A 27,348-nucleotide genomic window follows, 5' to 3' on the forward strand; every position below is an offset into this window, starting at 1 on the left:
GCCCACCCCATTGCCGGCAATGGGAAAACAATCCCGATACATCACATGACATCAAGTGACATCGCAGGTTTGACGTGTCTGCTCTAACTTATACTTAATGGTACAAAAACCCCACTGGATTTGCAATCTCCAGCTCAGTCTATTCAGTTTGGGCAAGGGACTCTTCTGAGAACGTATCCCAATATTAAGCAGGAAAATTATTTTTCTAGGATGGATGTGATCAGGCAGATATTTAATAGGTGTTGCTTCCACAAGAAGCAGAGGGAGCTGCATCTCCATGATGCATCTCTTCAGGACAAAATTTCTGAAATCTTTCTTCCTCTATAACAGAAATTAGAATGGTAATTTCCTCTGGAGTGCGAGGATAGTAAAAAAATAATCCAACTTTTCAATCCACAGTGCAAAAGAGCGTAGTAAACCATTATGACTGCAGAAGCAGGGAACTTTTTTTTCGGTCAAAGTCTTCTCGTGATGTTAGAGATTAATCACATAGATAATATCTCAGGGGCTGCCACAAAGAAGAGGGAGTCAAGCTATTTTCCAAAGCACCTGAAAGCAGGACAAGAAGCGACGGGTGGAAACTAACCAAAGAGAGAAGCAACCTAGAACTAAGGAGAAACTTCCTGACAGTGAGAACAATTAACCAGTGGAATAACCTGCCTCAAGAAGCGGTGACTGCACCAACACTGGAAGTTTTTAAGAAGAAATTGGACAGCCATTTGTCTGAAATGGTGTAGGGTTCCTGCCTGAGTAGGTGGTTGGACTAGATACTCCACGGTCCCTTCCAACATTATTATTATTATTATTAATTCAAGGGTGAAGAAAGTTTTAGAATGAAGTGTTCCTCTCTCACAAAAAGCCAGAATGATAAGAAGCACTTGAAATATATGTGCAAAAGATTTCCCAAGAATTAGACTATATTTTACTTTTCTGTGGTATAATGAGGGCTAAGAAAAAGTCTACATTTAATGTAAATGAAAATGTGTATCAATGGGGCTGTATACAACACCTGCAGCCCCACTTTCACTGGAGAAGGGGAAAGCTGGATGAACTGCAAGAAAAAAAATGAGACCTACCTATGTGAAAAAACAGGTTTAAAACCTGTAACAAACCTATCTGAAGCCATCTTGTTCATTTCCAGTTGCCACAGGATTAGGGGAGGAGAAAAGGGACGTTTTATGCTAGCCTTAACAATTCTCTGTCCTGTGGGAAGCAAGGTCATATCTGTTCCCTCAATTGAGCCTAATGTTAGAAAGCCTGCCAATTCCAGATTTCTGCCGATTATTGTCCAATTTTTGATTATTACAGAAATGGAAATCAGAGTGGCAGCCATATAAAATTAGACGACAATTGTACTTTTCTTTTTATTCACGATCTGGAGACATCCCAGTTGCCTTAAACTCTATAAAGGTCTTAGGTTTCCTATTTGTATTATTATTAATAATAATAATAATAATAGTAACAATAATAATAGCAAAGTTGGAAGGGACCTTGGAGATCATCTAGTCCAACCCCTGCTCAGGCAGGAAATACCATTACTATACCATTTCAGACAAATGGCTATCCAGTCTCTTCTTAAAAACTTCCAGTGTTGGAGCATTTACCGCTTCTGGAGGCAGGTTGTTCCACTGATTAATTCTTCTCACTGTCAGGAAGTTTCTCCTTAGTTCTGGGTTACTTCTCTCCTTGATTAGTTTCTACCTGTTGCTTCTTGTCCTGCCTTCAGGCGCTTTAGAAAATAGCTTGATTCCCTCTTCTTTGTGGCAGCCCCTGAGATATTGGAACACTGCTATCATGTCCCCCCTCGTCCTTCTCTTTGTTAAACTAGACATACCCAATTCCAACAACCGTTCCTTATATGTTTTAGCCTCCAATCCCCTAATCATCTTGCTCTTCTCTGTACTCTTTCTAGAGTCTCAACATCTTTTTTACATCGTGGTGACCAAAACTGGATGCAGTATTCCAAGTGTGGCCTTCCCAAGGCATTGTAAAGTGGTATTAATACTTCACGTGATCTTGATTCTATCCCTCTGTTAATGCAGCCTAGTACTGTGTTGGCCTTTTTGGCAGCTGCAGCACACTGCTGGCTCATATTTAGGTGATTGTCTACTAGGACTGTGAGGTTACTACTATTGAGCAAGGTGCCACCTATGCTGTACTTGTGCATTTGGTTTTTCTTGCCTAAATGTAGAACCTTGCTTTTTTCACCATTGAATTTCGTTTTGTTAGATAGTTTTGTTTGATAGATTGTTAGATAGATTTCCTGAGGGTGTTTGGTATTACCCTAAATAAAAAACACTTTTCCTCTTGTTCCCCCCCCCCCATGGTCTTTTAATGTTATATTCTCTATTCCATCTTTGCTTTCCATCCTTTTGCAATTCCACCTTTTCTCCAGTCACAGATGAGATGCTGTTTCCCCACTCATCATTTCTCCTCCAAGGAGCCTCGTCTATCGTGAGGGAAAATTTCTGGAACATCCACTAGTTTCAGCTTTCCCCCCACTTTGGAGCGGCTTTTTCATTCCCTCCAGCATCCTTTCCTTGGTTACAAGAAGTCACTCGGCCTTCCCGGTGTGGGAGAAAGAGCTTATTGTTTTTACAGAACTGTGAGAAGACATGCTGGCCTGTGAAGCAAATACATTGCATATATTTTAATCTCATGAGCATAGCTTGAAGCTTGAGAATTGCATCTAGGAAGGTCTCTGCTAGCTGAAAACCGGTCATAACCAGAATCTACTGATATGATAGCAACTTTAGAGACAACTAGCAACTAACAAACCATAAAAAGTAATTCGTAAATGAGGGCCGCGGACGTTAGAATTAAAGTAATGGGAGATGTAATCAGAGGCGGAGATAATTAGGAGCTTTGGATGGGTTGTGACAACATGATTACAGTATGATTGCTAAGGCGATGAAGAAAAGTTAGGAGGTAAGCGTGTAAGGGCAATGGAGAATATAAAGAACAAATATTGTAGATTTGGGGTGTGTATACTGTGTGCTTGCAGCAACAAGGAGCACCCCCTTTGCAAAGGGGTACAAATCATTGTTTTCTCTTGGAAGTTTTAGCTGGTGATTTTTATTTCAACTAGACTATGAATTCCATACAGATGATCCTGAGGCACCCGTAGCCAAGAATTGGATAAGGGCAGATTGTAGATACAGAAATAGAGAAATAAAAACATTTTCCCACTTGCAGCTTCCCTGCCCATGTCTTATCTTCCTCCCCTTCAGGCTGGAGTTCTCCACAATGGCAAGACACAAATTGTGTTTCCCAGAGAAGCTCCTGGTCCTCGTCTTCTGACTGCCTGGCTTTTTCTGAGAGGATTTGGGCCCCTTTTGAGACCTTCTCAGGGCAGCTGTTCTTGAGGGAAGTGAGTTTAAATCCACCAGGGAGATCTTTTTCTCCACAGAGGGTTCCTGGACAGGAAGATGGAGAAGCTGCGGCCTCTGGAGAAACCGAAGCCTTTCCTCCTACTCCCATGCCCATCATCCTTTCCCTCTCTCTCCCTCCCCTCAGAAGCTCATACTCTTTCCCGCCCGTTCGGAGAATCCTGGCATCTCGGGCAGAGTCCACCAGGTGGCTCTGTCAGCCTAAGGAGAAAACAGAGCATGCGCAGGACACTTCAGCCAGAGTTGTTGCCCGGGCCGTCCATGGGAAGATGCTGTTCTTTCTGTTCTCCCTCCACTGAGAGGCTTGGTGGTGGGCTTAGAGGCTGTGTGGGATTCTTGCGGAGACGCGGGTCCTGACGAGACTCCTGAATTCCGTGAGTGGCGGCTCTGCCCATGCAAAGGGGTCCCGCGCTGGAAGGGAGCGTGGAGACGGGCCAAGTCTTCCCTCAGAGTGGGAGTCCGCAGTCAGACAACACAAGTTATTACAATATAAGGAAGACCTCAATCATTCCTGTACACTCCCTTATTCCCTCCTTCAGAACATCACATTAGTGTACATGTTTCCCACGCTTGCACGAAATTTGCCCCTGAGGGAAACACTGAGTACAAAAGCAAGGTAGCAATACTTAGGCAAGGCTACACAATTTGTTTCTTTTTCTGGTTTTAGTGCTTTTAGGAGCACGAAGCCAAAAACACCAGCCTGAAGATGACGAATGGGACTTCGTCGAAACATCACCAAGAATAACCAAACCCTAGGTCTAGTAAATAAAAGTTTTAACAGTTTTAACTTTTGTATAATTTTATTCTCTATTTATTAATTTTAACATATATATATGTCCTTCCCCCGCATTATATATATTATAATGTGACATGATAGCAGTATTTGTATGTATATATATATATATATATATAAAGTCATTAACTTTAAGTCACTCCTTTCAGCTTGTCTTAATGGAGTAAAATCTTTTTCTTCTCCGAATGGTTTATCAAGTAGTTATAAGCCTCCCTTTTTATCAAGGATTTCTCGACTTTGTTACTGTCCTTTTAAGAGTTGCAGATTTTCTTGAAGCTCTTCTTTCAGTTGTGTTGAGAGAATATGTTTAAACCATCATAATAAAAGTTGATGTCAGGTTTATATTTCAAAATTGCAGTTAACTCCTCTACATTTTCAGTTGCTTGTAAAGTTGCCTCAGTAGTCTTTGCAAGTTTGCATCCGGCTTCTGGATTGTGTCATCAGTCCCAGCTGATTAGATTGTATCATAAATGTATCTTTGACACAAGCATCCAGCCCTCTCCTATTTCTCCTTGTACACTCCCATTCACTCCCTTGTCACTGATTCTTGGGTTGAGTGGGATCCTTTCCCCGCATTATATATATTATAATGTGACGTGATAGCAGTATTTGTATATATATATATATAAAGTTATTAAGTTTAAGTCACTCCTTTCAGCTTGTCTTAATGGAGTAAAATCTTTTTCTTCTCTGGATGGTTTATCACGTAGTTATAAGCCTTCCTTTTTATCAAGGATTTCTCAACTTTGTTACTGTCCTTTTAAGAGTTGCTGATTTTCTTGAAGCTCTTCTTTAAGTTGTGTTGAGAGAATATGTTTAAACCATCATAATAAAAGTTGACGTCAGGTTTATATTTCAAAATTGCAGTTAACTCCTCTACATTTTCAGTTGCTTGTAAAGTTGCCTCAGTAGTATTTGACCAAAGAGGGAGTCAAGATGGAGGAGCAAAATAAAAACCAAGTTTTCATCGGTAAGGGTTAGAGCTAGTTAGTGGGAAAAGCTTATATAAGATTACCAAGCGTTTGCATCCGGCTTCTGGACTGTGTCATCAGTCCCAGCTGATTAAATTGTATCCTAAATGTATCTTTGACACCAGCATCCAGCCCCCTCCTATTCCTCCTTTGTACACTCCCATTCACTCCCTTGTCACTGATTCTTGGGTTGAGTGGGATCCTTCCCCCCATTATATATATTATAATGTGACATGATAGCAGTATTTATATTCATATGAAGCTGCAAGTTTGTCTAAGCATCTATATGACTTCACTTGGACACCTGCACAATTCCCTGACACTCCCTTTCCTACCCTTTGAGCATAAGAACCTGAATTCCACATAGACTCCTCCAGAGGGCGCACTCTAACAAGCCCTTCCCCAATGGGCCACTGGAGGGCGAAAGTCACGGCTACTTTTCCAGAGGAGACTGCGAAGGAAGTGACGGCACTGAACCTTGCCACTCTAGGACGCCATACTCTCTCCTTAACCCCTGGAGCTCCGCGGGAGACGAAGAGTTGGCGGGAGAGTCTCGCGGGGGAAGAGATTCACACTTGTCTTAGGTAGGGAGGTGGGCTCTTCACGTGCTAAGGGAGGAGGGGGAGACCCGTGCCCAGCTCTCCTCTGGGTCCGGTCCCGGGTCCCATGTTACCCAGCCGCCCTCTCCATGCAGGGGGAAGCGGAGCTGCAGAGCAGCAGCAGAAGAACCGGGGATCCCGGGAAGGCGGCGGGGATCCTGGGTTGCCTTCCCGCCCCGTATCCGGGGAAGAAGAGCCCGAGTGGGGGGAGTGAGAGGAGGGCCGTCCTGGCGGAGGTCCAGCAGGAGAGGAGAGAAGCTGGGCGTGGAAGCAGGATTGTGTGAACTTGCTTGCGTGTCCCCAGAAGAAGAGAAAGGGAGCATCCACAACCAGGGTCATTTCCTGGCATTTCATTGGCAGGTTGTGTAAATCCTTCTTGGAGGGGGATGCGGAGGGCAGGTTTTCAAAAGGAAGCTTTTTCTTGTGACCAAGAGAAATATAAAGTGCTCCAAAATGCACGCCCCCCCCCCCGAAAGAACCCTATCTGCTGAATGCCATTGCAATCATTGACCAGCTCAGAAAAATCTTTCCTTCCGTGGGGATGACTGTTGTTCGGTGGTTAAATCCTCCACTTTCTAAGTCTTGAAACTCATTTTCTTTTTCCATCTCAGGTACACAAATTGGAAGTGATTTCTACATCTTTGCATAGACAAGATTATTTCTTAGCTAAAGGCAGGCGGCAACAGAATTTCAAGAAGCAGACTTATGAATGAAATGTCTTTAGGAGACCCAGAAGATTCCTTGTATCCATTTGGAGTTGCCTTACAGGATAGAGACAGGATGGAGACAGAACTTTTAGCAAGTGAAGCGACTGGAAAAAATCCTTCGACTGGAAAAAATCCTTCAGTTGTTCAGCCCTGCAGCTTCAGGAGCATCCAATACCAGGAGGCTGAGGGTCCCCGAGGACTTTGCAGCCGACTCCATGACATTTGTAGGCGATGGCTGAGACCAGAAAAGCACACCAAAACCCAGATGCTTGATCTGGTTGTTCTGGAGCAGCTGCTGATCCTTCTGCCCCCAGAGATGGAGAGCTGGGTGCGGGAGTGTGGAGCAGAGACCAGCTCCCAGGCGGTGGCTCTGTTGGAAGCCTTTGTTTTGAGTCAGGTGGAGGAACAAAAGGAGGAAATCAAGTCGCAGGTGGGAGCCCAAAAGGGGAAATAAAGGATGTGTTTGAATTCTTCACCCCTCCCTCTGAGACTTCTCTGGCATTTAAATTAAATGGAGACCTTTTCCTAATTCTTGTAGGACATTGCTCCATTTGTGTCTTATTCAGCCTCACTGATGGATATTGGGGATTTTGAGTTTTGCATTCAGAGAACAAGAATCAACTTAATGTTCTGGAGCAGTCCCCAACCTTTTGGGAACCAGGGACCAGTTCCGTGGTTTTTCCGTGGACCAGAGGGGGCATGGTTTTGTGGGCTGCCTGCATCCGGCGAATGTAGATTTGTTTGTGCGGACCGGTTACTGACATGCAGTGGCCCGGTACTGGTCCACAGACCGGGGGTTGGGGACCCCTGTTCTGGAGTGTTCATTAAATTTTTTTTTTCTTTCTATTTCAAGGCTGTTGTGAAGATCAGAGGTCCCGAGAGAAGACAGAATCCATCAAATCCTCTTCAGGAGATGATTTGGCGGAGGATCTCCCAGGAAGATCCAAGTCAGGATACTTCAGGAGGTAATTGAAAGTTTTCTCATTCCCTAGGGAAATCCCAGCTGACTCATTTTCTCTTCCATCTTCTTTTCTGTACAATACCTAGTCCTATTTTGATAATTATGGATGTTAAAATTCTGTCTCCCATGCAGTGAAAAATAGAATGAAGATAACGCCTGCTTATTATGCTGGAACTGAAACAATCATTGAACTTACAACTCAAGTAAGAGCAGCATAAAAAAAAAATAAGGCTATCATGGTGTGAGCATCTGTTAAGTAGAGAGTGATCGTTTTAGAAATTCTTTGACATGCAATTGTGCCAGACTGTTCAGTAATAACTGAAATAATCACATTAGCACAATACCATTTCAAGAAGGCTTTTCATTAAGGTTTTTAATGAAATGCTAAATGGATTGGAGTTCCTGAGAAGTGGGCTTTCCAAGGCCAATCTGCCAGTTTATTCTCTCCAGATGCAGAAAGTCTTGATGATAGACAGATAGACAGACAGATCAATCCAGAAGGAAGCTGGGGTTCCTTTCACTGAATGGCACTGAAAATGTATATCTGTGCTTGCAATGATTTAAACAATAAAACAGATCTTGTAAATTACCCTGGTCTTATTCTGTTGTGTTTTTCCTTTTTCAGGAGGGCCATGTGTCCTTTGAAGAGGTGGCTGTGTATTTCTCTGAGGAGGAGTGGTCTCGACTGGATCCTGACCAAAAAATGCTGCATTGGGAAGTCATGGTGGAAAATCATAGGAACGTGGCCTCTCTGGGTAAGGCCTTGCTACTGTCTACCCAGAATATTTGGGAAGACGTTCTGTAATTAGATGATATCAACTGTGTCTTTTTTATTATAATTTTATCAAATTTATAGGACCAAAAACAATACAAGTTTTGAAGAGGAAATGAAGGTAGAGTAAGGTGATAAATGAATTTTAAAAAAGTATAATAAAATGCAAAAAGGAAACAGAAGAACAGAAAAAGTAAGAAATGTTAAAATTTAGCTTCTTTCTCTAAGTTTACATAATAGTTTTCTCTTACATAATGGTTCCTTTCCAATCTTCAAACATAGATCAGAAGTACATTTTTTTCTTTTTTTTAGCAAGAAGTCCATCAGGGGTTTCCAATCATTAATCAATATACGGTGTTTCCTCTAATCCAGTGTTTCTCAACCTTGACAATTTTAAGGCATGTGGACTTCAACTCCCAGAATGCTGGCTGTGGAATTCTGGGAGTTGAAGTCCACATGCCTTAAAATTGTCAAGGTTGAGAAACACTGCTCTAATCAAAGAGGTCATTTAGTCATCTTTGATAATTCTGTCATCTCCATCAACCATCCACCATTGTAGTTATAGTAGAGTCCTTCCAGCTTTGGGGTTATAATAGTCTCACTGAAGTTATCATATGAAGTCAGAAGCAATCTTCTATGGCTGTTTTCCAGCTTCCTGTTCGTTAGCACTAACAAAGTGTTCTGATTTCAGTTGGATATTTATCTTTAAAGTTCTCTGTATTTGAATCCAAAATTTTCTGCCTTTTTTACCTGTCCACCAAAACGTGACAGTCTTGATGTTGCCCACATTTCCAGTATAAGTGTCAGGTACCTTTATACACTTCTGAAAATTTTTGTATTACATCAGTTTATAAAAGTTGCCTTTTAGGTTGTAACATAATGTAAATTTCACTCCTTTCAACCACATATTTTGTTACATCTGTATATTTTGAAAAACTTCTTTGTCGATTTTATCATACATTCTTTAACTGTTTATAGGTTTTAGCAATTACATGTTCATCCTTTCTACACAACCAAGATTCAAATTCTGTCTTAGGTTGTTGAATACCATAGGTCCTTTTATCTACCTTGAATCTTTCTGATGACAGTTTGAAAACCAGCGACAGCTATATCCTTCTGCCATCAATTGCTCTCTTGATTTCATTTGATATTCCCCCTTGCTCAAGTTCTAATGGCTCTTGACATGTTATTCATTATTTTTGCTGACTGCTTCTCTTCTGTAAAATGCTTATTATGTTGAGAGCAGTAATGGCACAGTCTGGATTTGCATCTGTTCCATATTCTCAATATGGCACTTCTAAGATCATTGTTTTAAAAGTCAACATTACCCAACACCCATGCCATCCAAATATTAGGTCATGCTTTTTAAATTCTAAAATTCTTTTATTGCTCAGCAACCCACATTCTTTCATCGAAAGCACACACCAGGTCTTCTTTCCTTAGCATCTTGGAGAATTTGATACTCAATCTGTGGCTTTTTTCCTTGCCATAAAAATCTATGTCTATTATTCTGCCACTGTTTAATCTTTTGGCTTCCCTGGGCTGCATTAAGTGAAGAGAAATTGTCTTGGTTCACCTATGAAATATATAATTAATGTATATAAATAACAAACTTTTTAAAAAATATTTTTATATCTTATGGGGCTGCATTACTAGCTGTCCACGTGTGGCCCACATGTGGCCTGCGAGGTGCAAGTTGGACCTATCTGGTTTAAATGACACATCAGTTGTCTAAAAAGGTATTTGAAACAGAAATATTATTCTACGCCAACATTAATTTTTATCATGGAAATTCTTCCTAACAATGACGTACGCATTTTCTCCTAGCTTAACATATCCTTCTTTCACTCCATGTTTTAAAAGAATTGTTTTGAAATAACACACAGTTCATGGGGAGAGGGTCCTTGATGCTCTCTGAGCTTGGTTGTTTTCTTGCAGATGTTTCATTATCCATACTAGATAACATCATCAGCACTAGTATTACAACACCGAGGTACAAATATTCTCCATTATCAGTTCATATTGGTCATAATAATACTGAACTTGCTGATTTTAATTTCTCAGTTTTAAAACCAATTTTTCCCATCAATTTTATTTCATCTTCCATTTTTGTCTTTTTTGTTAACAGCATCTTTAAATTATTAAAGCTCATTAAAATGCCAAATTCCTTAAATTTTTCCACATTGGTATTTCTACACCCTCCAGAGGATCTCCCAAATTCAACACGCGGCATGAAAAAAAGGGCATCCTTATGTTTTGTTTTTGTGTTTTACAAGGATTGTTAAATTTTGTGCTTTATGCAAAGATTAGATCGATTTTACCCATTTAAGGAAATTCTCTTCAAAGGACATGTCTTCTGAAAATTTAAATCAACACAGTCCAGTTCAAATTCTCAAACGCCTTCGCCGCATCTAAGAAGATTGGTGCAGCTTGTTTTTAATTATTTTCAAACTGCCTGCAGTTTGAACTTTCCCCCTTAACTTATTATCATTTTTATTTCTCCTTTCTTTGAAGATAATAATGGACAAGAAAATGAAAATTCCCAAGAACCATTCCGAGGGATGACTCGTGGAGACAGACTGGAGAAGCCTGCAAATCAAATGGAAGTAGAGAGACATGAGAGAAACCAGTCAAATAATTGGAATTGGGAAAGTTCTTCCATTGATGCTCCAATGCAGGACTTTCTTGCCCAACAAGGAAAAATAAAGAAAAAATGCATTACGAAAAACGTAAAACTGTTCAAAGACAAATTAGATGTGAATGAACACGATCCAACCCAAACCAAAGGAGAAAGTAAAATATGCAGAGGCAATGGAAAAAAATCGACTCTTTCTTGTGAAAAGGAGTCCTTTACATCTCAGAAAAGGATCCATGTAGGAGAGAAGCCATATACATGTTTGGAATGTGGAAAGAGCTTCAGAAGAAGCAGTCATCTTACTTCCCATAAATGGATCCACACAGGGGAGAGGCCATATAACTGTATGGAGTGTGGAAAGGGCTTCAGTGAAAGGAGTTATTTTATTTCCCATACCAGGATCCACACAGGGGAGAAGCCATATAAATGCCCTGAATGTGGAAAGGGCTTTATTAAGAGCAGTTATCTTACCTCCCATAAAAGAGTCCACACAGAGGAGAAGCCGTATAAGTGCACGGAGTGTGAAAAGAGTTTCAGAGAGAACAGTTCCCTTAGATGTCATAAAAGGATCCACACAGGAGAGAAGCCATATCAATGCATGGAGTGTGGAAAGACCTTTGCTCATAGCAATGGTCTTACTTCCCATAAAAGGATCCACACAGGAGAGAAGCCATATCAGTGCATGGAGTGTGGAAAGGCCTTTGCTCATAGCAATGGTCTTACTTCCCATAAAAGGATCCACACAGGAGAGAAGCCCTATAAATGCATGGAGTGTGGAAAGAGCTTCACTTTTAGTCATTCTCTTACTATGCATTACCGGATCCATACAGGGGAAAAGCCATATAAGTGCACAAAGTGTGGAAAGAGCTTCCGTGGAAATTCGTCTCTTACTGTTCATAAAAGGATCCACACAGGAGAGAAGCCCTATAAATGCATTGAATGTGGAAAGAGCTTCCCTAAGAGCAGTGAACTTATTTTCCATAAAAAGATCCACACGGGGGAGAAGCCACATAAATGCATGGAGTGTGGGAAGAGCTTTATTAAGAACTCCCAACTTATTTACCATAGTAGGATACATACCGGGGAGAAGCCTTTTAAATGCATGGAATGTGGAAAGAGTTTTTCTATGAACAGTTATCTTAATACCCATAAAAAGATCCACATAGGGGAAAAGCCTCATAAGTGTATGGTGTGTGGAAAAGATTTTATGACAAGCAGTAATTTTAACTCTCATAAAAGGATCCACAAACTATAGAAGCCATACAAGTCTGTGAAATATGGGAAAATTTCAAGAGAACCAATGACCAAATCTTCCATATACGGGTACATTTGGGTGAGAATCTGTTTCATGTTCCATATACATGTTTAATGTTTAAATGTTCGGTTTAGTTTTTGAAATATATGCATTTCCTAATTACATTTACTGAATTAGGAAAGGGTTTTTTTCAGTCTTACCTTCACAATGTGAAGCCCAAGAGAGATGAAGTTACTAATGGAAACCAAATTCTAGGCATGTGATGTTTTAATTATGAACCGTGGATTTTTGTAGCTACTGTCATTTGAAGGTCACCAATGCCATTTCAGATAAATAAGGGAACATATTTTTTTCTTCATGTTTATCCCCTTTTGGATTGGATCATAATAAAGCATAAATCCCCAATAAAATTTTAATTTTAGTTTTTGAGAGCAAGCATAGGGCTTATTTAGCAAAATATCATTCCACGCATGCTATGGGAAAGGCTTAATTCAGGAAAGACTTGCAAAAGTTATAGCTAAATATAAATGACCAAAGTAAGTGTGATACTAAAGAAGATATTTTATGAATAGAGCGGTTTTAGTAGCAATTGGTTTTCTGTTAAATTTTGTATAGCTGTCAGTAGAAATTATATAATGAATTGTAAGATGATGAAATGGGAAATGTCTAAATGACAAGAATGTTCAAAAATTTAACATCTGGTGACAGTGCAACATCAGATCCTCTAACTCAGGGGAGTCAAACTGCCGGCCCACGGCCCGGATGCGTCATGCGGAAGCCTCCCCCACCCCATTGCCGGCAATGGGAAAACAGTCCCGATACATCACATGACATCAAGTGACGTCGCAAGTTTGACATGTCTGCTCTAACTTATACTTAATGGTACAAAAACTCCACTGGATTTGCAATCTCCAGCTCAGTCTATTCAGTTTGGGCAATGGACTCTTCTGAGAATTATTAAGTATTAAGTATTAAGCAATTGGTTTGCTGTTAAACTTTGTATAGCTCTGGGAAATTATCTGGATGAGGAATGTTAAATTTACACAAGCCCAGAACTTAAGGGAAAATTTTTATAAAATGTTTTATAGATGGCACCTTGATCCACAAAGAATGTCTGTTATGTATCCTGACTTACAGCCTAAATGTTGGAGATGTGGTTGTCTGGACGCTACTTATTATCATATTTGGTGGTCGTGTAAAAATATAAAAGCTTTTTGGATTAAGATATGGTGGAATATTCAAAGAATTTTTAGAAAGAGGGTAAAATTTACTCCACAACTGTTTTTGTTAGGAATTGCTATTGACTGTGATGCTAAGGAGGTTATATTGATGTTGAATTTGATTACAGCTGCAAGGCTGTTAGTAGGGCAATATTGGAAGAAGGAATCTTTGCCTACTTTGCAAGAGTGGTTTTTTTAAAGTTTCTTACTTGGCGGAAATGGCAAAGATTTCGGCTTTCTTAAAGGAGCAATCACAAGAGAAATTTTTTGCCGTATGGGAAAAATGGATAAATTTCGCACAATATAAATTGGATATAAAAAAATATCATTTAGCTTTTTTATAACTTGTATACAAATTTTGATATTTCATAGATTGTATTTTTTCTCTTTTTTTCTTCTTTTTTATTTCTTTTCTCTTTTCTTCTTTTTTAAGTATCTTTTCTTTTTAATGTTTATGCTTTTTTTGTTATATATATTTTATTGTTAACTAGCTTATAAGTTGTTTAATCTTTCTTAGGATTTTTATAATTGTAGTTAAGCCTATATTCAGCTTTGGGAAGCTCGGGGGGGATGGGTGGGGTGGTTTGGGAGGGGTTGAGGGTTGTTTTATTTTTTGTTGTTCTTTTTGTTTTTTGTAAAAAACTTTTTAAAAAATTCTTAATAAAAAAAACTTTGTATAGCTGTCAGTAGAAATTATATAATGAATTGTAAGATGTTGAAATGGGAAATGTCTAAATGACAAGAATGTTCAAAAATTTAACATCTGGTGACAGTGCAGCATCAGATCCTCTAACTCAGGGGTGTCAAACTGCCGGCCCACGGGCCAGACGCATCATGCGGAAGCCTCGCCCACCCCATTGCCGGCAATGGGAAAACAGTCCCGATATATCACATGACATCAAGTGACATCGCAGATTTGACGTGTCTGCTCTAACTTATACTTAATGGTACAAAAACCCCACTGGATTTGCAATCTCCAGCTCAGTCTATTCAGTTTGGGCAAGGGACTCTTCTGAGAACGTATCCCAGTAGTAAGCAGGAAAATTATTTTTCTAGGAGGGATGTGATCAGGCAGATATTTAATAGGTGTTGCTTCCACAAGAAGCAGAGGGAGCTGCATCTCCATGATGCATCTCTTCAGGACAAAATTTCTGAAATCTTTCTTCCTCTATAACAGAAATTAGAATGGTAATTTCCTCTGGAGTGCGAGGATAGTAAAAAAATAATCCAACTTTTCAATCCACAGTGCAAAAGAGCGTAGTAAACCATTATGACTGCAGAAGCAGGGAACTTTTTTTTCGGTCAAAGTCTTCTCGTGATGTTAGAGATTAATCACATAGATAATATCTCAGGGGCTGCCACAAAGAAGAGGGAGTCAAGCTATTTTCCAAAGCACCTGAAAGCAGGACAAGAAGCGACGGATGGAAACTAACCAAAGAGAGAAGCAACCTAGAACTAAGGAGAAACTTCCTGACAGTGAGAACAATTAACCAGTGGAATAACCTGCCTCAAGAAGCGGTGACTGCACCAACACTGGAAGTTTTTAAGAAGAAATTGGACAGCCATTTGTCTGAAACGGTGTAGGGTTCCTGCCTGAGTAGGTGGTTGGACTAGATACTCTACGGTCCCTTCCAACATTATTATTATTATTATTATTATTATTATTATTATTATTATTATTATTATCAATCATCGCACAGTCAGCCAGATGTTCAGACTGGATTTGGCATTTTGTCTACCTATCGAGTCCTTACCCAGGACCTGGGATAGGCATTATTATTATTATTATTAATTCAAGGGTGAAGAAAGTTTTAGAATGAAGTGTTCTTCTCTCACAAAAAGCCAGAATGATAAGAAGCACTTGAAATATATGTGCAAAAGATTTCCCAAGAATTAGACTATATTTTACTTTTCTGTGGTGTAATGAGGGCTAAGAAAAAGTCTACATTTAATGTAAATGAAAATGTGTATACAACACCTGCAGCTCCACTTTCACTGGAGAAGGGGAAAGCTGGATGAACTGCAAGAAAAAAAATGAGACCTACCTATGTGAAAAAACAGGTTTAAAATCTGTAACAAACCTGTCTGAAGCCATCTTGTTCATTTCCAGTTGCCACAGGATTAGGGGAGGAGAAAAGGGACGTTTTATGCTAGCCTTAACAATTCTCTGTTCTGTGGGAACCAAGGTCATATCTGTTCCCTCAGTTGAGCCTAATGTTAGAAAGCCCGCCAATTCCAGATTTCTGCTGATTATTGTCCAATTTTTGATTATTACAGAAATGGAAATCAGAGTGGCAGCCATATAAAATTAGACGACAATTGTACTTTTCTTTTTATTCACGATCTGGAGACATCCCAGTTGCCTTAAACTCTACAAAGGTCTTAGGTTTCCTATTTGTATTATTAATAATAATAGTAATAATAATAATAATTTTGACTTTGTATGCATTTGTCCTTAAGGCTTGGTCTTGTGCAGCCAGAATTAGGTCTTGTGACCGAGGGACTAATTCTGGCTGCACAAGACCAAGCCTTAAGGACAAATGCATACAAAGTCAAAATTGAGAAGACAGCAACAGACAGTAAGTGCCGCCTATGCAAAGAAGCTGAAGAAACAGTGGACCACTTGGTAAGCTGTTGCAAGAAGATTGCACAGACTGATTACAAGCAGCGGCATGACAAAGTAGCAACAATGGTGCATTGGAAGATCTGCAAAAAATATCATTTGCCTGTAAGCAAAAACTGGTGGGATCATAAAATAGAGAAAGTCATAGAAAATGATAAAATTAAACTGCTCTGGGACTTCAGAATTCAAACAGACAAGCACCTGCAACATAACATCCCAGACTTAACAATTGTCGATAAGAAAGACAAAAAAGTCTGGATAGTGGACGTGGCAGTGCCTGGAGATAGCAGAATAGAAGAGAAAGAACTGGAGAAGATAACAAAATACAAAGACCTACAAATAGAAATAGAAAGACTGTGGCAAAAGCAAGCAAGGGTAGTACCAATAGTCATAGGCTCCTTGGGCGCAATCCCAAAACAACTGGAGCACCACTTGAACACCATTGGCATTGACAAATTTGCTATTAGTCAATTGCAAAAGGCGGCCTTATTAGGAACTGCTTCCATCCTGCGACGATACCTGTAATACCATCAAACATCCACATCTGCCTATCCCAGGTCCTGGGTAAGGACTCGATAGGTAGACAAAATGCCAAATCCAGGCTGAACTGTGCGATGAATGATAATAATAATAATAGCAAAGTTGGAAGGGACCTTGGAGATCATCTAGTCCAACCCCCTGCTCAGGCAGGAAATACCATTACTATACCATTTCAGACAAATGGCTATCCAGTCTCTTCTTAAAAACTTCCAGTATTGGAGCATTTACCGCTTCTGGAGGCAGGTTGTTCCACTGATTAATTCTTCTCACTGTCAGGAAGTTTCTCCTTAGTTCTGGGTTACTTCTCTCCTTGATTAGTTTCCACCTGTTGCTTCTTGTCCTGCCTTCAGGCGCTTTGGAAAATAGCTTGATTCCCTCTTCTTTGTGGCAGCCCCTGAGATATTGGAACACTGCTATCATGTCCCCCCTCGTCCTTCTCTTTGTTAAACTAGACATACCCAATTCTAGCAACCGTTCCTTATATGTTTTAGTCTCCAATCCCCTAATCATCTTTGTTGCTCTTCTCTATACTCTTTCTAGAGTGTCAACATCTTTTTTACATCGTGGTGACCAAAACTGGATGCAGTATTCCAAGTGTGGCCTTCCCAAGGCATTGTAAAGTGGTATTAATACTTCACGTGATCTTGATTCTATCCCTCTGTTAATGCAGCCTAGCACTGTGTTGGCCTTTTTGGCAGCTGCAGCACACTGCTGGCTCATATTTAGGTGATTGTCTACTAGGACTCTGAGGTTACTACTATTAAGCAAGGTGCCACCTATGCTGTACTTGTGCATTTGGTTTTTCTTGCCTAAATGTAGAACCTTGCTTTTTTCACCATTGAATTTCGTTTTGTTAGATAGTTTTGTTTGATAGATTGTTAGATAGATTTCCTGAGGGTGTTTGGTATTACCCTAAATAAAAAACACTTTTCCTCTTGTTTCCCCCCCCCAATGGTCTTTTAATGTTATATTCTCTATTCCATGTTTGCTTTCCATCCTTTTGCAATTCCACCTTTTCTCCAGTCACAGATGAGATGCTGTTTCCCCACTCATCATTTCTCCTCCAAGGAGCTAGTTTCAGCTTTCCCCCCACTTTGGAGCGGCTTTTTCATTCCCTCCAGCATCCTTTCCTTGGTTACAAGAAGTCACTCGGCCTTCCGGCCGGTGTGGGAGAAAGAGCTTATTGTTTTTACAGAACTGTGAGAAGACATGCTGGACTGTGAAGCAGATACATTGCATATATTTTAATCTCATGAGCATAGCTTGAAGCTTGAGAATTGCATCTAGGAAGGTCTCTGCTAGCTGAAAACCGGTCCTAACCAGAATCTGATATGATAGCACCTTTGGAGACAACTAGCAACTAACAAACCATAAAAAGTAATTCGTAAATGAGGGCCGCGGACGTTAGAATTAAAGTAATGGGAGATGTAATCAGGGGCGGAGATAATTAGGAGCTTTGGATGGGTTGTGACAACATGATTACAGTATGATTGCTAAGGCGATGAAGAAAAGTTAGGAGGTAAACGTGTAATGGCAATGGAGAATATAAAGAACAAATATTGTAGATTTGGGGTGAGTATACTGTGTGCTTGCAGCAACAAGGAGCACCCCCTTTGCAAAGGGGTACAAATCATTGTTTTCTCTTGGAAGTTTTAGCTGGTGATTTTTATTTCAACTAGACTATGAATTCCATACAGGTGATCCTGAGGCACCCGTAGCCAAGAATTGGACAAGGGCAGATTGTAGATACAGAAATAGAGAAATAAAAACATTTTCCTACTTCCGGCTTCCCTGCCCATGTCTTATCTTCCTCCCCTTCAGGCTGGAGTTCGCCACAATGGCAAGACACAAATTGTGTTTCCCAGAGAAGCTCCTGGTCCTCGTTTTCTGACTGCCTGGCTTTTTCTGAGAGGATTTTGGCCCCTTTTGAGACCTTCTCAGGGCAGCTGTTCTTGAGGGAAGCGAGTTAAAATCCTCCAGGGAGATCTTTTTCTCCACAGAGGGTTCCTGGACAGGAAGATGGAGAAGCTGCGGCCTCTAGAGACACTGACGCCTTTCCTCCTACCTTTCCTCCTACTCCCATGCCCATCATCCTTTCCTTCTCCCTCCCTCCCGTCAGAAGCTCTTTCTCTTTCCCGTCCGTTCGGAGAATCCTGGCATCTCAGGCAGAGTCCACCAGGGGGCGCTGTCAGACTAAAAAAACAGAACATGCGCGGGACACTTCAGCCAGAGTTGTTGCCCGGGGCGTCCGTGGGAAGAGGCTGTTCTTTCTGTTCTCTCCCTCCCTCCGCTGAGAGGCTTTGCGGGGGGCGCAGAGCCTGTGTGGGATTCTTGTGGAGACGCTGGTGCCGACGAGACTCCTGAATTCCGTGAGTGGCAGCTCTGTCCGTGCAAAGGGGTCCCGCGCTGGAAGGGAGCGTGGAGACGGGCCAAGTCTTCCCCCGAGGTGGGAGTCCGCGGTCCCATGTTCCCCTGCCGCCCTTTCCCATGCAGGAACCAGGCAAGGGGGCGGGGGAGCAAAGGAGAGAAATGGGGGTCGCCAGAAGGGAGGGGCCGTTTCCCCCATTTCCTGGGGGAGCCTCTGCATGGGGGGGAGGGGGAGGCTGGCCGGATGTTTCCCTGCCGGCTCTGGGTGCAAGTTCGGGGCCCCGGGTGGGAGGACTGGGGTGCTGCTTCCCCGCCTTTCCCGCGACCGGGCAAAGGGGCTCTGCCGGCAGACAAAGAAGGGAGAGGCTGTAAGGAAGGAGACGCAAGTGGAGCTAAGACGCAGTATTTGCATTCAGTGCCCGGTAAATAATAATAATAATAGTAGTAGTAGTAGTAGTAGTAAAGTTGGAAGGGACCTTGGAAGTCATCTAGTCCAACCCCCTGCTCAGGCAGGAAATCCTATACCATTTCGGACAAATGGCTGTCCAGTCTCTTCTTAAAAACTTCCAGTGTTGGAGCATGCACCGTTTCTGGAGGCAGGTTGTTCCACTGGTTAATTGTTCTAACTGTCAGGAAGTTTCTCATTAGTTCTAGGTTGCTTCTCTCCTTGATTAGTTTGGGCCGGTGTCTCCCAAACCTCTTTCAAGCCTGGGAGTTGAAGTCCATGCTTGTCTTCGTTTGTCCGTCTTTGGAAAAGCGTGGATTAGGCTAAGAAGTGGAGGACGTGTTTGTCAGAGTTGCATGAATCAGAAGCTCATGTTAGGCTGTCAGTGGTTCATTCGTTTGGCTGTTCATCCTCTGTGTATGGGATGGTGGCTTGTTAACTCAGGCTTCCTAAGTTCCACAAAGGATGCTTAATGGGGTCCTGCTGTCTAAACCTTTAGCATTCATTCAAACGTTGATTTATTTTCTCATGAAATCGATTTATATAGATCTCATCTCAATTACTGTTTTGTGACCTGAGACATTTATTGTTTTAAGGAGTGCTCTTAACTCTGACTGACTTTTGAAATCATTAAAATAAATAACTAGAAAATAGAAATCCAAAATATGTTTTAAATGTAGTTGTATTTTGAGTCTTTGATAGAAGTTGATCAAGAAGGTTCTTCAGAATATGCCCCAGCTGCACAGAAGTTAAAGTATCTAATAAGATTTCTCACTTTCTTGCCTGACATTAAACAAATAAACAAACTTTATTGTCATTGTATTGTATTGACGTTAGTGGTTTTATAAGATTTTCTTCCTGTAAATTTTTCTTTCAGGGAGCATTCTGTAGTTAAATTATTCACCCTGTCTTCCTGATCCTTTGATATTTCGTTTTGGATATATAAGCTGCAAATGTTTTGAAAGGTCACTGGGAAAACTTGAGAAATCATAAAAATCCAGTCATGAGAACTCACGCAGAAGCTTCTTAAAGAAATAGTACTTCATTTTTGATCAAAATAAGTCCAGGGTGGGAACACAGTCTGAACACTGGCAGCAGTTGCATTCAGAAATGCCACACCTTACAAATTTAGTATGCATTGCTTTATAAACTTTGTTAGCCAATGAAAATCAGACAATACAGTTATTACAATATAAAGAAGACCTCAATCATTCCTGTACACTCCCTTATTCCCTCCTTCAGCACATCACATTAGTGTACGTGTTTCCCAGGTTTGCATGAAATTTGTCCCTGAGGGAAACGCTGATTACAAGAGCGAGATAGCAATATTTAGGCAAGGCTACACAATTTGTTTCTTTTTCTGGTTTCAGTTACAGAACCCTTTAGTTTCATGCTTCTTCTGGAGACAAAGTAAACTAGGATCAGATCCTCCACGCTTAAGAGGGTGGGTGAACATCATTTTAAGGTGTGTTCTTTCAAGCCTTGAGTTTTCTGTGAACTTTGCCTATATGGTTGGAGTCAGGGCAAATTGTTTGAAGCAGCCTTTGTGTTATAGTATGACTTTGTTCCCAAAAAGCAAGTGCTGAAGTGAGCATCCTAAACCAGGATCATTTCTTTTGCATTTCATTTGATGTGAACTCAATCTTCCTGCCATTGTCAGGATGTTGTTCCTTCCCGGGATTATTTCAAGAGTGTGGAACATCCTTAATGAATGTCTAATGTCTTAGTATGAAGCAGAAGAAACGTGAAAAAAGTCTGCATTCCATTCCAGTTTCTTAAGCTCCTTGACTTCTGGCCTCTTTATGAACTCTAAGTGTAGGGTATATGTAGATCTTAAATTTGAAAAAAAGCTAGCCTACCCTTCAGGGAAAAAAGAAATAGAAAATCCTCCTAATATAAAACATAAAATATTCCATGTCTTGATGGAAGCTAGGACCATATTTTGCAAAACACTTGATGAACAGGCAGACACACAAGTACCCAGAAGATCCATTTGCTCAATACTACTGCAGTCCTTTACCAGCTTCCCTTTCATGAGGAGGAATGTTGTTCAATGGTTAAGCCCACCACCTTCTCATTTTTTGAATGTATTTCTTTTTCCATCTCAGATACAGAAATTAGATTCATCTCAAAAACCTTCCTAGCAACAAAAAGCTAACTCTTGGGTGATGAGCCTGGATAGCTTTTGTGGTCAGTCCTGCAGTTACCGGAATAGTCCTATGAATTGAAAGGTGTTTGGAGATCCGCAAGATTCCTCTGACCTATGTGGAATTTCCTTGCAGGACACACAAAGGATGCAGAAACAACTGTTAGCAAGTGAGGGAATTGGAAAAGGCCCCTCTGCTGTTGAGCCTGGTGGCTGTGGGAAGATCTGGGCAAAAACTGTGCAGAAGATGCTGGAGGAGAAAACCCTCATCTGTTCAGCGATTGAGCCCTCGAACTTCAGAAACATCCAATACAAGGAGACTGAAGGTCCCCGAGGACTTTGCAGCCGGCTCCACAACTTTTATAGTCAATGGCTGAGGTTAGAAAAGCACACTAAAACCCAAATGTTGGACCTTGTTGTTTTGGAGCAGCTCCTGGCCCTTCTGCCCCAGCAGATGTCAAACTGGTTGCGGGAGTGTGGAGCAGAGACCAGCTCCCAAGCGGTGGCCCTGGCGGAAGGCTTCCTCATGAGTCAGGCAGAAGAGCAGAAGGAGCAAGTCGAATTGCAGGTGAGAGACCTCCACCTTGGAAGTCCAGAAGAGAATAAAGAATGTGTTTGAATATTTCACCCCTCCCTTCCCTACTTCTCTGCTCTTTGTAATATGTGGAGGTGTTTCATTAGTTCTTGCAAGACATTGTTCCATTATCCATTCTAGAAGATAGACTTGAGACAGTTGTTCCTTTCGTACATTCTGGGCTCATTGATAAACATGGTGGCATTGAAATTGTTTTTAGAGAACAAAAATCCGCTTCATGTTTTGTGAGGACTTATTTTTCTTTTCTTTTGCCTCCAATTTCAAGTCTTTCACTCTGCAAACCAGAGATCCTATGAGGAATCTATCAAATCCCCTTCAGGAGCTGTTTTCCAGGAAGATCTATCAGGAATCTGCAACTCAGGACATCTCAGATGGTAATCAAAAGTCCATCCATTCCCAAGAGAGGTCCCAGCTGTCTTACATTCTCTGTCTCTTCTCTTCTCTAGAATGCTCCTGCCGTTTTGTTAATTATCCATATCTGTCTCCCTCACAGGGAAGGATAGAACGAATTTGACTCCTTTTTATGGTGGTGCTGAAAGAGCGGTTGAAGTTCCAATTCAAGTGAGAGGAATAATAAAACATAAAATGTTCACTGTTAATGTTTTGCTGAATAGTCATCCTATTACTAATTCTTTGGCACGGAATTGTGCAAGGGTATTCAATAATAATGGAAAGAATCACATTGGGACCTTACATTTTCTAAATTGCCCTGTTTATAACCAATGATAAGAAAAATAATGGCACCAGGTTAAAAGACGAAGCAGATGGTTAAAACCCAAAGAGGGAGGGCAGATCAAGGCCCTTCAGCCTTTGGAGGAATTTCTAATAGTCCGATTTGTGCCAGGAATTTGGGGCCAAACATTCCAGCTGGAAGGAATAAGAAATGGTCTTCTCAAGCAGCTTTCCCTTTTTCAAGTATTGTGTTGGGGTAGAAGGAGTGGATTCCTTGTAGTCTGAGGAGCAGCAGAAACAGGGCTTGTGTGTCTTTGTCTGTTGATGATACCCCTGTAAATCCCTGGGTGCCTCTCAGATAACTTTAATGAAAGTTTTGAGCATGGATAGGATTTTGTGTTCTGGGGACACCACAAGCCTTTTACTTAAATGGTAAAAAGAATCCCTCCACCTGCATTTTCTTCTGCAAAAACTGGGTGTATGGGAGTGAGTGATAGGTGGGGGTTCCAAGGTCCATATCAGTTGATGTTCTCCAGATGCTGAAACTCTTGCTGATGGATGGGGATAGATAGACAGACAGACAGACCCCGATGAAAAGTGGGATTCATTTAATTGAATGACCTGAAATGTATATCTTTGCTTATAATTTTTTATTTTATTTTTATTTTTAAAATTTATAAGCCGCCCCACTCCCGAAGGACTCTGGGCAGCTAACAATAAAAAACACATAAAACATAACAAAACAACAATACAAAAACAATCATCCAGGGGTAAGGTTTTATAAACCCCAGGCCTGTCGGAAAAGCCAGGTCTTAAATAGCTTACGGAAGACCAACAGGGTGGGAGCGGTCCTAATCTCCAGGGGGAGCTGATTCCAAAGCGTGGGCGCCATCACAGAGAAGGCCCTCCTCCGCGGCCCCGCCAAATGGCACTGCTTGGCCGACGGGGCCTGAAGGAGGCCCAGCCTGTGGGATCTAACTGGACGTAGGGAACTATTTAAGTGATTAACTAATCACTTAAACAATAGGACAAAGCTTGAAAATTCTCCTGATTTTTCTTCTTTCTTCTTATTCAGCAGGGTCTTATGTCCTTCAAGGAGGTGGCTGTATATTTCTCCGATGAGGAGTGGTCTCAGCTGGATGCTTACCAAAAAGCGCTGCATCGGGAAGTCATGCTGGAAAATCATAGGAACGTAGCGTCTTCGGGTAAGAATGTGCTATTCCCCAGACCGAGTCTTCGGAAGACATTCTGTAATTAGCTATATTAGCACTTTCTTTTTATTATATTATTATAATTTTATTAAAGGAATTTTATCAGAATAAAAACAATACAAATTTTGAAGAGGAAACAAAGAAGATAGAGTAATGTGATTAGTGAATAAGAAAAAAGTATAATACAATTGAAGAGAAAAGACAAAATAATGTTATAATTTGTGCCCTCTTTCTAAGGTTACATCGTTGTTTCCTCCTTTATATAATTTATCCTTTCCAATCTTCAACTAAAGTTTGATAAAAAGTTCATTTTTCTTTTTTGTTTTTTTTTTAGTAAAAAGTCCATCAGTGGTTTCCAATCACTAATATAGATATTGTCCTTTCTTTAATCAGAGTCAATTTAATTAGCATTGAGAATTCTATCATCTTCCCTAACCATTCCACCATAACCATTCTAGTTATGTAGACCCCTTCCAGCTTTTTGTGTATAATAGTTTTATTATGGGTATCATACTCAGAAACAATCTTCAATGACTGTTGATTAGTGCCAAGATAAAGTGTTCCCATTTCAGCTGGATATTAATCTTTAAAGTTCTCTGTATCACTGAATATCGTTGACCCTAAACTTTTCTAGCTTTTCTACAAGTCCACCAGAGCACGGCAAAATGATCCTTTATCTTGTCCACATTGCCAATATAAGCTTGAGATACATTTATACATTTCTGAATTTTTTTCTGTTCATTTTCACATTCCTCAGCCTGTTTAGAGGTTTTAGCAATTACACATTCATCTTTTCTACACAAGTAAGATTCAAATTCTGCTTTATGTTGTTGAATATTATAGTTCCCTTTACCTGGAATCTTTCTGATAATTTGAAAACTACTGACAATTACAGTGCATTCAGAAAGTATTCAAACATCCCTCACTTTTGCCAATTTAGTTTTGCTGCAGTCTGATTCTACAGTTGTTGAAATTCATTTACTTTGCCATTAATCTACACGCAGTACCCATAATGACAAAGTGAAAACAGTATTTTAGAAATGTTTGTGAATTGATGAAAAAGCAAAAACTAAAATATCACACATTGGTGTAAGTATTCAGACCCTTCACTCACTACTTTGTTGAAGCACTTTTGGCAGTAACTCCAGTCTCAAGTATTTTTTGGGTATGATGCAATTAGCTTTGCACACTTGGATGGGGGGATTTTCTGCCATTCTTCCTTGCAAATCCTCTCAAGCTCAGTCAGGTTGGATGGCGGCCATCGGTGGACAGCCATTTTCAGGTCCCTCCAGTGATGTTGAATAGCTTTCAAGTCAGGGCTCTGGTTGAGCTACTCTAGGATATTCATAGAGTTGTCCTGTGTTGTCTTTGTTGTGTGCTTAGGATCATTGTCATGTTGGAAAGTGAACCTTCGGCCCAGGTTTTCTTTGAGGATATATCCCTGTACTTTGCTCCATTCATCTTTTCCTCAATTCTGACTAGTCTCGGATGCCAAAAAAACATCCCCACAGCTTGATGCTGCTGTTGTGGAAAAACCACAATACTTACATCAGAAGACAAGACCACGAAGGGCTGGAGAAAGCAGGCTTTATTTGTGCACAGTGGTTCAGAGCATTAGCATGACAAATTCTGAACTCTGAGTTACTCCCAGGGTGTCATTTTTATACAGCTTGCCGCCCACGCTTAACTGAATGGATGACTTCTTATGTACCTTTAACACACTAAAAGAGAGAAGTTCATATCTTGAGACCACACGCATAGGAAAAAGGGAAGTTTATACAATGTGCAGAGAACCACACTCCCCTACACATGTAATATCTTACACCAATTGTGACTTTCAGTTGGCACTTCTTGTAAAAATGTTTCTTCATAGAATTGCAGACAGGTCATCACACTCAGCCAGTTTATAGTATTAGTTAATGCTTTCAAAACATCACCTCTGTTAATTAAAGTATAATTCAAAAGTACTTTATCAATTCTCTTAATGGCAATTTTCCATCTACCTCACTGCCACCACCATGCTTTGCTGTTGGGATGGTATTGGGCAGGCGATGAGCAGTGTCTGGTTTCTTCCAGACATAACGTTTAGAGTCGAGGCCAAACAATTCAGTTTTGGTTTCATCAGACCACATAGTCTTGTTCCTCACAGTTTGAGAGTCCTTGAGGTACTTTTTTGCAAACTCCAAGTGGGCTTTCATGTGTTTTGCACTGAGGAGAGGCTTCCATCTAGCCACTCTGCCATAAAGCCCAGATCGGTAGAGGGCTACAGTGATGGTTGTCCTTCTGGAACGCTGTCCCATCTCCACACATGATCTCTGGAGCTCATTCAGAGTGACCATCGTGTTCTTAGTCACCTCTCTTATTATAGCCCTTCTCACCGATTGCTCAGTTTGACTGGGCAACCAGCTCTTGAAAGAGTCCTGGTTGTGTCAAACTTGTTCCATTTGAGAATTATGGAGGCCATTTATAGTAGGAACCTTCAGTGCAGCAGAAATTTTATTGTAGCTTTCTCCAGATCTGTGCCTTGCAATAATCCTGTCTCTGCACTCTGCAGGCAGTTCCTTTGACCTCATGGCTTTTGCTCTGCTGCATTGTCAGCTGTGAGGCCTTCTATAGAGAGCTGTGTGCCTTTCCAAATCATGTCTAATCAATTTAATTTACCACAGCTGGACTCCAATCTAGGTGTAGAAACATGTGAGCAATGATCAAGAGAAATGGAAGGCACCTGAGCTAAATGTTGTTGCAAAGGGTCAGGTGTGCAGAGCTTGTCATGTCATACACAAAAAGACTTGAGGGTGTCTTGCTGCCAAAGGTGTTTCAACAAAGTACTGAATGAAGGGTCTGAATACTTATCCCAAGGTGATATTTCAGTGTTGTCTTTTTAATAAATGTACAGACATTTCTAATAGTCTGTTTTTACTTTGTCATTATGGGGTACTGGGTGTACATTAATGAGGAAAAGAAGTTATGAATTATGAACAACTGTAGAATCAGGCTGCAGTATAACAAAAGGGAAGGGGATCTGAGTACTTTCTGAAAGCACTGTATATCCTTTTTACATTCTTGATTTAATTTGGTATTTCCACAGTTCAAGTTCTAAAGCAGGGGTGTCACATTGCCGGCCCATGGGCCAGTAGCATCATGCGGAGGCTGCGTCCATTCCAGCTCCGGCCATACAAAAAAAGTTATGATACGTCGCAACACCTCACGTGACACCGCAAGTTTGACACCCATGTTCTAATGGCTCTCAACATGTTATCCATTGTCTTCTCCTGCTGATTTTTTTCTGTTGAGAGCTATTAAGATATTTTGGGGCCCAGCCTACGTTTACTGTATATCTGCTTCATATTCTCAATGTGGCATTTCTAACATTATGGTTTTAAAATCTAGATTGTTCCTAAATTTATCATACCACAAACCTCTATCATGCCCTTCTAGTTCTAATCT

The 27,348-nt window shown here is 40.8% G+C and overlaps 1 protein-coding gene across 1 annotated transcript in view; it reads left to right on the top strand.

Annotated features, from left to right (window-relative positions):
- Nucleotides 1-5,619: 5,619 nt before the first annotated feature.
- LOC120310153 (paternally-expressed gene 3 protein-like) overlaps nucleotides 5,620-27,348 on the top strand; it is a 42,690-nt gene continuing 20,961 nt past the window's right edge. Inside the window, 11 exon segments of the mRNA XM_039348254.1 lie at nucleotides 5,620-5,737; nucleotides 6,364-6,889; nucleotides 7,313-7,424; nucleotides 7,553-7,623; nucleotides 8,046-8,175; nucleotides 10,707-12,150; nucleotides 18,671-18,911; nucleotides 21,560-21,991; nucleotides 22,284-22,392; nucleotides 22,512-22,579; nucleotides 23,766-23,895. Of these exon segments, the coding sequence (XP_039204188.1) occupies nucleotides 6,458-6,889; nucleotides 7,313-7,424; nucleotides 7,553-7,623; nucleotides 8,046-8,175; nucleotides 10,707-12,150; nucleotides 18,671-18,911; nucleotides 21,560-21,991; nucleotides 22,284-22,392; nucleotides 22,512-22,579; nucleotides 23,766-23,895 (3,169 nt within the window). The 5' untranslated portion in view covers nucleotides 5,620-5,737; nucleotides 6,364-6,457.

Source organism: Crotalus tigris, unplaced genomic scaffold (assembly GCF_016545835.1).
Source record: "Crotalus tigris isolate CLP2741 ecotype Arizona unplaced genomic scaffold, ASM1654583v1 scf7180000018127.1262416, whole genome shotgun sequence".
Taxonomy (NCBI): Eukaryota; Metazoa; Chordata; class Lepidosauria; order Squamata; family Viperidae; genus Crotalus; species Crotalus tigris.